General features: G+C 39.2%; 2 protein-coding genes across 2 annotated transcripts in view; one reads left to right on the top strand and one right to left on the bottom strand.

Moving 5' to 3' along the window:
* Positions 1 to 9,870, bottom strand: part of LOC112556851 (poly [ADP-ribose] polymerase 11-like) — a 71,916-nt gene that overhangs the window by 46,077 nt on the left and 15,969 nt on the right. The gene's annotated exons all lie outside the window — the stretch shown is intronic.
* Positions 427 to 5,833, top strand: LOC112556852 (poly [ADP-ribose] polymerase 11-like). Its single transcript, XM_025226245.1, has 7 exons — positions 427 to 557; positions 872 to 997; positions 1,291 to 1,499; positions 1,765 to 1,959; positions 2,325 to 2,515; positions 3,449 to 3,673; positions 4,112 to 5,833. Exons 2-7 carry the CDS (start codon positions 943 to 945, stop codon positions 4,767 to 4,769), a joined length of 1,533 nt encoding a protein of 510 aa, XP_025082030.1. The 5' UTR covers positions 427 to 557; positions 872 to 942; the 3' UTR covers positions 4,770 to 5,833.

Raw genomic sequence — 9,870 nt, 5'->3', positions numbered from 1 at the left:
CTTGCAAACATGGTCCTGGCACATGGCCTCAATTCAATGGCCTGAGTTGTAGCACAGGGATCGAGTTACGTCGAGTGCATGTATTCAATAGAAGGAGCTTTGAAAAGTTTGCCTACTTGTTTGCCTGCTTCAACTAACGAGATTTGCATCGTATACATATCTTCGTTTGTGATATATGAAATCGCGATATGTTAGTCATCTACCAGGAAGTAGACAGATTTTTATGGTTCAAGAATATTATTCTCTGTTTGGCGAAATTTAGGAGACCATAAATTTTTATTATGAGTCGGTGAAAGATATAGTGGAATATGATATTCTCCTTTCTAACCTATCGACCACCTACACCTAGGTATGTGTTTAAGTACTGGCTTGGTTATTTATGGGAAACAATACTGAGACATAAAATCTTTGCAGGAGAGCTTGTATGTCGTATGCTTTATATTCTGTGACGACAGCTCCATGCTGACTCTAACGAAGGCGGGCGCGGAGCAGCTACCAGGAAGTCCTTCCACAACAAACGAAGGCGGCCACCGAGAAGCTGTGTTTAAGACGCCATTGTAAGTACACGTTTGTCATACAGCCCGAAATTTTCAGAGAAACTAATTCAAAAGCTTAGAATCTGTGATTTAAGCCCATCTTGCGTGCCTTTTTCTTTTAACAGTTTCTCAATAGCATAGTACTTCTTTTGGCACAAGATTATTTAGAGCATTTGAATCGAGACGATAATACTTTAGTTACAGAAGAAAGATTACAATTTTCATATAATTCATCGCAGCTCAAGTTTAAAGGGATGCTTTATGAATTAACTTTTTCAATCGGTCTGACAAACAAAGCCTTTGAACTGGCACATGCTCACCATTATATTTCACAGCCAACCAGCCGTGTTCGGGAAGTACAACGCCGGTGGCTGGGACTGCCCAGACCTTGAGTTATTTGAAGGAGATGGCGAGGTTCCTACCCAGGGCCTTCAGGAATCATGACAAGCTCCAAGACAGAGGTACTCTCCACGGTCCTTGTAATTGTAAATTATTTTCTGAGTACATAATAATATGCTTACAATTTGCTTGCCAATATCTACATTTCAATTAGCAATCTAATATAGTCTGCAATCATTAGGACGAGTGCACTAGGATCTACATCACAATAATTGAGGAATTTTACTAAAGTAGCTCGCGATGCATTTGCCGCTCGCTAAAGGACACTTCATCTGGTTTACTAATTACACTGTTAGGTAGGAAATAAACTTTATACAAAGTTGGTACAAAAGTTTCACGCGGTTTTCGCCGACAGATGCAGATCTTGGCAGATACAAGTATCTCTGCGAAACACACACGTGGACAGGTGTGTGTGACAATGGTGAGAACTGTTCCCATTATCACAATCCTGATCGTCTGCCATACCTGTGGCTGATTGAAGGGGACGATGGAAAATGGCGCAAAAGCCACGCCAGTGTTGTACTCGAGAAACAATTTTGTGAACTTGGAGATTTTATATCGAAGGTAAAATTGATACATTATTTTGGGATCCTCCTAATAATACACCTTAAGACCAAAAACCTTTGTCTTTTGACCTACAGGCAGGCAAGCAAACAGAAATTTGAATCAAAAGTTCGACATTAGCGATTTAACAAATATGCGTGTTTCTCTGCAATTTTTAAACTTTTTATTTTTTTTATTTTTATATTTTATATTACTCAAGTGCGATGGTTATCTGGAGAGCTAATCAGCACCATTTCTCAGATAATTACCTTTCTCTGTTTCAAAGTTTCCTGATGACTTCAGTGACTTCTATGTAATGTTAACTAAAGTGGAAAGTATAGGAATAAATCCTTCAACTATCCTCAGACGACTGTCAACGCCATCATATGTAGATGCAACGCCAGGAACTCCTCTCAACTTCTACACCCAGTGGGTGTGGTACCGGCAAGAACGTGATGGCCCATACACCCCCTTCTACCCGGTATGTAGCCGCCATCTTAATTCTCGTATCCAGCTTTTAGCTGTCTTGTTGCATTTGACTCGATTGATTGTTTGTATGTCTATCTGTAGCAGGTTACAATATGATAAAAGATGGTGAAGAGTGTATCTTTAAGTACATCTTGCTCGGCAATAGCTCAATTCGTGCTATCGTTAAGTGTAATGTCCAGACTCACATGTAACCAGCAGTTGTTCTCGGGTTTTTCTAATTAAGCACACATGCCTAGTAATTACTTTGGTAATTAGTAATGAAGTTGGTTATTTTTCACCCAAAAAGTTGCTAAATATATATATACACATTTAAGATTGCATGTCAATACGTTACTGTATATTTGTGCCAAATATTAGGGAGCCCTGCAGTACACTCTGGAGGAGAAGTACCTCAGTGGACAGGACAAGTACTACTTTGAGTTTGAACAGTTGCGCCTGATGGTGGACATGGTGAGCCTGGAACAAACAAATCTGGACACGAAGCGATCCTCAAAACTCATTCGACGACCAATCTTTGTACCCAGTGACAAATCGAAGATTCCAGAGATGTAAGCGTTTTATCCCTCCTAATTCTGAAATCTTTCTTTTTGTGTTAGATATTGTAGAATTGTCCTCTAATGTCTTACTTTTTTAAATAGTATATAAAACATTGCAAGTAAGAATACTGCTATTTCAAAGATCTGGTTATATTTAATGAATTGTTTAAAATAATGTGAAACAGATAATCATGATCTTAAAAAAAAATAATTAGAAATGAGACTGTAAAAGAGCTGTTTTAGGTGACTTAGAGTAAGTTTAATCAAATTTTTTTAAGACAACTGCAAAATGAAAACGAAATGTACACGGTGGGAAAATAAACGTGTGCGGACGTTCAGCCGATGGACGTTTTGCCGCCGGACGTTTAGCCAACAGACTTTTCGACGCATTATGTCAGAGAGAGAGAGAGCTTACTTACTTCTCAAAGAATGAAAGTAACTACTAGATTACACAATAATTCTTTATTTCAAACAAATTTTACACACAGACTTCACAGACAGTTCACTTTGATTGTCACAGATTATGCGCAACAGCTTTGAGAAAAACATTGATACAATGGCGAGAGAAATGTGTGAGCTAACGGTTCACATGAGGAGGGATAGTGAGAGAGAGTTCACTGATACATTGATACAATGGCGAGAGAAATGTGTCAGCTAAGGGGCGTCACACACTTGACTTCGGCTAAAGGTCCCGCGTGAAATGCCGAAATGAAGTGCTGAAATGTTCGTCGACAAAACGCCCCGCGCCGAAACCTCCGTCGACGAAACATACGTTGGCTAAACGTCCGGTCGGCAAAACGTACGGCTCCGAAGCGTCCTGCGTCGAAAAGTCTGTGTACCAAAATAAAGCCAGATCGACATACATTTGATTCCCAGTTGACAAAGTATTAGGCAGTAGCACACCACAGAATACAGTCACGTGGCTTCATGCATGTTTTTCTTCAGGTACCCCATGCTACTTCATGATCTTCCTGAGCACCTGCTTACAGTGCCAGACCACTGGTCTGCCGTGGATCATTTCCAGGACTTTGAGCTCGTTGAGCTGTCAAAAACCTCGGCGGAGTACATCGCCGTCCAGCAACAGTTTCTCTCGACGATGGACGAAAGAAAGCACCAGACCGTACACATATTCCGTGTACAAAACCCAGGGCTGTGGGATAAATACTGCAGGTAGACATGTTTGTAAATGTGAGCTGTTCTTTGTTCGTTTATGTAGGGTAGGGTTGGAGAGGAGTAGTTTTGTGTGTGGATGTGTTTGTTGTGTAAGTGCTCGTTTATTAGTAATGGATAAATAGTGATCAATAATTAATATTTCATATTCATATTTCATATTCATTAATATCATCCTTTTTCTTAAAAACATTCAGAAAATAAACAATATTCACTTACTCCAATATTGCTGGAATGTATCTAAATACGTGAAGGAGTATTCTTGTCAGCGTTGCATACACTTGGTCTCTATTTGTCAATAATTAATAAATAAAAATGACAACAGAAAAGATTTTTTGAAGTAGACCTATGTCTAACAGAGTTCCAGTGTGGTCGAGATCGAGCTCATTGCATTGTCTTTGTGTAGTCAAAATCTGATTTTTAAAAATTCCCTTTCAGTGCAAGACGCGCCATGGCCGCTCGAGATCAAAAGTCAGAACATGTGGCCGAGCGTCCTTTGTTTCACGGAACCCCGACACTTGAGGCGGCCATGGGCATCTGCGCCAACAGCTTCGACTTCCGCAGGTCTGGAGAACATGTGGGTACTACCTTGGGCAAGGGAGCTTACTTCTCCACCACAGCCAAGTACAGTCACAGCTACACACGTGTTCACACCCCAGTCACAGGCGACCCCCTGCGGTTCATGTTTCTGGGAAGGATCCTGGTGGGGCAGTACACACTGGGTGATCCTTCTTACACTAAGCCACCAGTGCGTGACCGGCGGAGGTTGTACGATTCGTGCGTGAACGATGTGTCCAAGCCATCCATTTTCGTCATCTTTGACCTGGCACAGAGCTACCCGGAGTATCTGATCCAGTACACAGATGCTTCAGACAGGAGACGACATCCACAAGTCCGCAGAGCAATCTCAGTCCAATCGCTAGTGGTGACCACGAGTCCAGTTGACACGACGCCAGGGAGAATGAGTCGCGCGAAGTCTGTCGAGATACTTTCATTAACATTTAACGTTTCTTCATCGTCTTCGTCGTATGATGCACGTTCTCATAAAAAATCAACGTTTAAGCGGAAGATAAAGAAGATGTGTGTTATTTCTTAAGGCCTTAGTGAGGGGGGAAAATTATTCACTTAAATCTTTGTCTCAGTTTACATTTGAACTACTTTCATAACTGTTAGTAACATGAGCATTTTAACACTTAAATATTGCGATAGTTGTAGAGAGATCAATGTCACTGTTATCACACAGAAGTAGACGATTTGTTTCCATGACTTCGCTACGAGTACAGTTATAGATTATAGCTTGACAGTTACACATTAAAGTGTGAGAATTCTGATTATAAATTGACAGTTATAGATTATAGTTTGAGTACTAAAGTTTAACGACTATAGATTACAGTTTAACAATTATAGATGTGGAATGATAGTCAAAACTTATTCTGTATGCAGCTAAACCATATTTTACATTCAACTTTTATATAATTATTTGAAGACCAACCTGCAGATATCAGTAGGCATAGGCAATAAAAACCTAACCTGTAAATTTCATCCATATATTCAAAAATACCGGTCGAAATTACCATTACGGACATTTGCTTTTGCTGCATATTGTTGAAATAATTTTACACGAAATAAGAAAGTTGCAATATAATTGCAAGCACCAGTTATGATACCTCTTTTTCCTTTGACTTGATCGGATCTGAACAAAAAAATCTTCTGCATCAGTCTCCAGACTTGATGTGAACTGGGAATTCTTAGTGTGCTGCCATAATAAGATAAAATATGAAACGAAAGATGATCTAATATTTCTATGACCATGGCGTCCAAAGGATACTGAAAACAACTATGTACATTTACAAGTGGCTGACAGACAATATACATTTCTGTGGCTTTAACCAAAATGCCTCTCCAGATGAAATGCAGCTATATTATTTAGCTAACATATAACTGCAGCTACTGTGTTAACATTGTAATTGTTACTGTTTGCTTCATGAGTCTTATTATCATTGAAAAGGCCTGATAAGATTTTTCTATTCTCCTGAACATTTCAAGGTTCGAGCTGTGCCTAGGATTGTTCCACAAAATAAACATCCGAATAATAACAGTTGTGGGCACTAAAACACATCTACAATGACTATAACTGTTTTTTCCGTTCTTATTATGTTTGTGGGGTTTATTTCGTTTTCTTTTTAGTATGCGCTTTGAGCCTACCTATAATGGGGGGGGGGGGAAAAAGCGCTATACAAATTCAACTACTTGTTGTTGTTGTTGTTGTTGTTGTTGTTGTTGTTTGTTGTTGTCGTCGTCGTCGTCGTCGTCGTTTATTCCTTGGTACTCTTCAAGGAGCATAGGGTCGCAACAACACCTCGATCGTCAGCGGACTTGGTTTTGGGCAGTCTCCCTCAGTTGGACCAAGGTTGTTCCGATGTCCTTTTCCTCGCTCTCTGCTGTTCTTTTCCAAGTTTGCTTTGGTCTCCCAACTCTCCTCTTCCCCTGAGGGTTCCAGTCAAGTATGCTTGGCAATGGTGTCAGCTGGTTTTCGCAGGATGTGTTTTATCAAGCCCCATTTGCATTTGTGATGTTTTGGCTAGTGACATTCTGGTTGGTTCTTTTCCACATGATCCTCTTGGAGACCTTTTCAGTCCATCTTATTTCCAGGATATGGCGTAGGCATCGATTGGTAAAGGTCTGGAGCTTGTTGTTGATGGCGTTTGTCACTCTCCAGGTTTTAGAACCATACAGTGACCATACTATGACCATCAGCAAATTGTTGGGGATAATATAAAACCCTGTCTTATGCCGGTCTTCATTACGATAGGCTCAGTGAGTTTGCCGTTGTGAATAACTTGGCAGGAGGAATTTTAGTACAACCCCTGAATGATGTTTATGACCTTAGGTGGAATGCCATGGGATTAGCCTCTAGATGACGTCCCTGTTGAATGCCTTCTCAAAGTCCACAAAAGTTATATAGAGGGAGGACTGCCACTCAATAGACTGCTCAAGGATGATACGGATGGTGGCAATGTGGTCAGTGCATGACATAACCTGGCGAAACCCTGCTTGTTCTGGTCTTGGACTTTTGTCTAGTGCCTTCTTCAGTCTCTAAAAAAACAACAATAGCCCTTATTGTAACCTTCACATATCTGGGATGTGCATCGTGTTTCTGTGGAGAGGGAGTATTACTGTTATGTGCATTTTTATGCAGTTGTTAAGCATTTTTATTGATTATTTTTGTCTTAATATTATACTCATTTTTAAAGTCAGATTAATTCGTTGGTGTTTTTATGTTGTGAATATGTCTGTTGAGCCGCATGTGAAACGTGTGGTCAACGCTCGTATTCTCCTGTTAGAACGTTGTTAGTATTGCATCGCGTTTTCTTTTCACAGCTTCATGAACTGTTGTGTCAAGCTTATACACTCTCCTATCTGATTTTAACTACTCTTGAACGAAGTACTTGTTATTGCTTACATCAACCATGGATTTCTTTTGCTTTATTATTAGGTCTTCTTCGGAGAAGTCTTTTGCTAATTCTCACGTTTATGAGCTCTGCTCTCGCTGTATATTTGGTTGCTGAAGAAACTTGGCTTCCTGGCAAAAGCAGCAGTCTGCAACTAATACGAGTCCTCGTCACTGTCTAAAGTCTGCTGTGTTGACTGTCCAAATCCCGACACCATAGTAACAGTATTTATCATTAATTTAATGGTTTCGCGAGCGTGGGTTTCTGTCGTGATTTTCCAGCTGTTATGTTATTGTGTCACTCGCGTGTACTTTAGTTCTTTGTGCATAATTCGAGAGAAAAACATATTCTTTCATCAATATAATTACTAAACCAATCTGTCTCTAAGGGCATGGTCTACTTTAATACAAAAATAACACACAAATACTCCCTTGACCCAGACACTGCGAAATACCAAAACAAAATAGAAATTCCCTCTACCGCATATCATAAGAGTGACTCCCACATCCTGAGACTTTTAACTCTTTGTTATCCTGCAAAATAATCCCTCAAAGTAAAAAGACAGCTAAAGACTTCGAACTTTCTATTATGGTGCAAGCTAATCAAGGTAAAAAGATACAACTACCCTATATTGTAATATAAATATAAGATTTTTATATATAATACCATAAAGGTCTCCTGATGTATTCTGCGCAGCATTCATCTGAAGGGAGAACTCAGAAAATAATGGTTAAAATAAGCATAAAAACATTCTTCTCAGCTGCGTACACCTACCAAACATAGCCAAGTACATTTCTGTTATCAAAACTAATAGTCTTGTCATATAACAGTGTAGATGTAATCAGAGACGCCACCAATACACACATTTATATATATTATTTCTATTATTTCTAAGACTGCATGGACATTTGCAGGTATAATTTTCAGATTAAGTATTGCTCTGGTGATATGATAAAGGCTATTGAGCAGTTTGTTAAAAGTTAAATATGCATAATTATTAATTAATTTTTCATATAACATTACTGTAAATATTTCGCAGGACAAATATCAAAGATGTCATACAAGTCAGAATACATTCCATAGCAAATACAGTTCCAAACAGCACATCCATTAGACGGCACCAGTCCCACTGGAACGACGAATGACCCCAGCACATGCAAAATTTCCCTGATCAACAAAGGTTTATAACAGGCCCATACTAGTCAAATGTTGAGCAGCATCTAATTGTGTTACTAAGCCCTTTTTTTATAAAGTAAGTATCAACATTATCTCCATGGGCATGAAACGAGATTAAAACCGTCAAATTGTGATACATGGATTTTGCCTCGAAGCCTAGAAATAGTAATGGTGCATTGAAGTTTCATTTACATGTACCCAGGGCAAAGCTTTTATTTATTTATTTTTGTTGTTGCTGATGTTGTTTCTAAATACGTTATTCTCAGAATCTCTGGCCTGTAATCTCTCATCTTCTCCCAAACTATTTACAATTTCTTGCTCAAAATTATGAAGGTTTTGAAATTGCGCTGACCTACAGTCAATTTCAAAAACCTAAGTTTGCGAAAAAGGTGAACCAAGTCCTTTTTACATTTAAGATGCTGATGATCTTCACCTCAATCAAAACAGAATAAGCAAGTTAATTCAAATTGAGAGACTATTTCAGATCAGTAGAAGACAATCACGTCAATTAATTAAAAAAAAAAAAAAACAGGGAAAAGTACAGGTATTCGGACAGAGTAATGGAGTCGTATTATCAGAAAATGTTTAAAAGGAATGACTCAAAACAGTTTACAAAATGTGAAAATCCTCACAAGTACAAACACATTCAGGAACTTAACTTCCAGAAGACATTCTACGGTGTATGGCATACAGAGCTATTGGCAATGAAAAAAAGCCGATTTTTCTTCTGGAAATGCAGGTTTTCCTGATTTTGGTATAATGTTAATGTTCTTTGAGTCCAGTTTAGTTTGTTAATATATCTCACTCATTTTCTGCTATGTCATTATGATATAAGGCAGTAATTCCTGCTGGGTGGTGGATCAGGAATTGGACTTTGATGCTGCGTCTGTGATTGCGAGTCGGCACTGAGGGATCCATCTGATGCTGAATTAGAAGTGGAACAATAGTCTGATACAGAAAAGCCATTGTATTCATGTTTGTTTGTTGCTGATGAAGACGAGTCATCGTGGTCAGACTTGCCTGCTGCTGAAGACATTTCATGATTTTCAGCTTTGCTTATTTCTTGTGAAGCTATGTGATGACAGTCAGACTTGCTTGCTGCTGATGAAGATGAGTCATCCTGTTTAGACTTGTTTGTTGCTGGTGTAAAGATGCTTTATCGTGGTAAGATATACCTGTTGTTGATGTAGATAGGCCACATGCTTCTGATGATGTGGCAAAACTTGCTTAATTCTGATGAAGACAAGTCATAATATGCAGGCTTGCTTGCTGCTGATAAAGACGAGTTATTTCGTTCAGAGTTTCCTGCTGCTGATGAAGACAAGCTTCAACAAAGAGAATTTTTTGTTGCCCATGAAGATAAGCCACGTTCCTTGGTGCTGATGAGGAAACTATAGCGATCAGATCTTGATGCTGACGAAGGCATACCATAATGGTCAGGCTTGTTTGTTGCTGTCGTGTTGACAGTAGTCTTCGATTTTACTGATGTTAGACGGGCTCATGATCTGACATCTTATGTATTCGATCCAATACTCCAGGTAGCTTGAGCCAGGTCAAGATGACGAAGAT

Source organism: Pomacea canaliculata, linkage group LG2, assembly GCF_003073045.1.
Source record: "Pomacea canaliculata isolate SZHN2017 linkage group LG2, ASM307304v1, whole genome shotgun sequence".
NCBI classification, from domain to species: Eukaryota; Metazoa; Mollusca; class Gastropoda; order Architaenioglossa; family Ampullariidae; genus Pomacea; species Pomacea canaliculata.
This window is presented reverse-complemented; position numbering and strand designations above follow the sequence as displayed.

Bases quoted from the DNA above. Each gene is read 5' to 3' on its own strand.
- LOC112556852 (XM_025226245.1), top strand. From the start codon at position 943: ATGGCGAGGTTCCTACCCAGGGCCTTCAGGAATCATGACAAGCTCCAA. The intron at 1,960-2,324 runs GTATGTAGCCGC...GCCAAATATTAG, and splicing joins CATACACCCCCTTCTACCCG to GGAGCCCTGCAGTACACTCT. The intron at 2,516-3,448 runs GTAAGCGTTTTA...GTTTTTCTTCAG, and splicing joins AAATCGAAGATTCCAGAGAT to GTACCCCATGCTACTTCATG.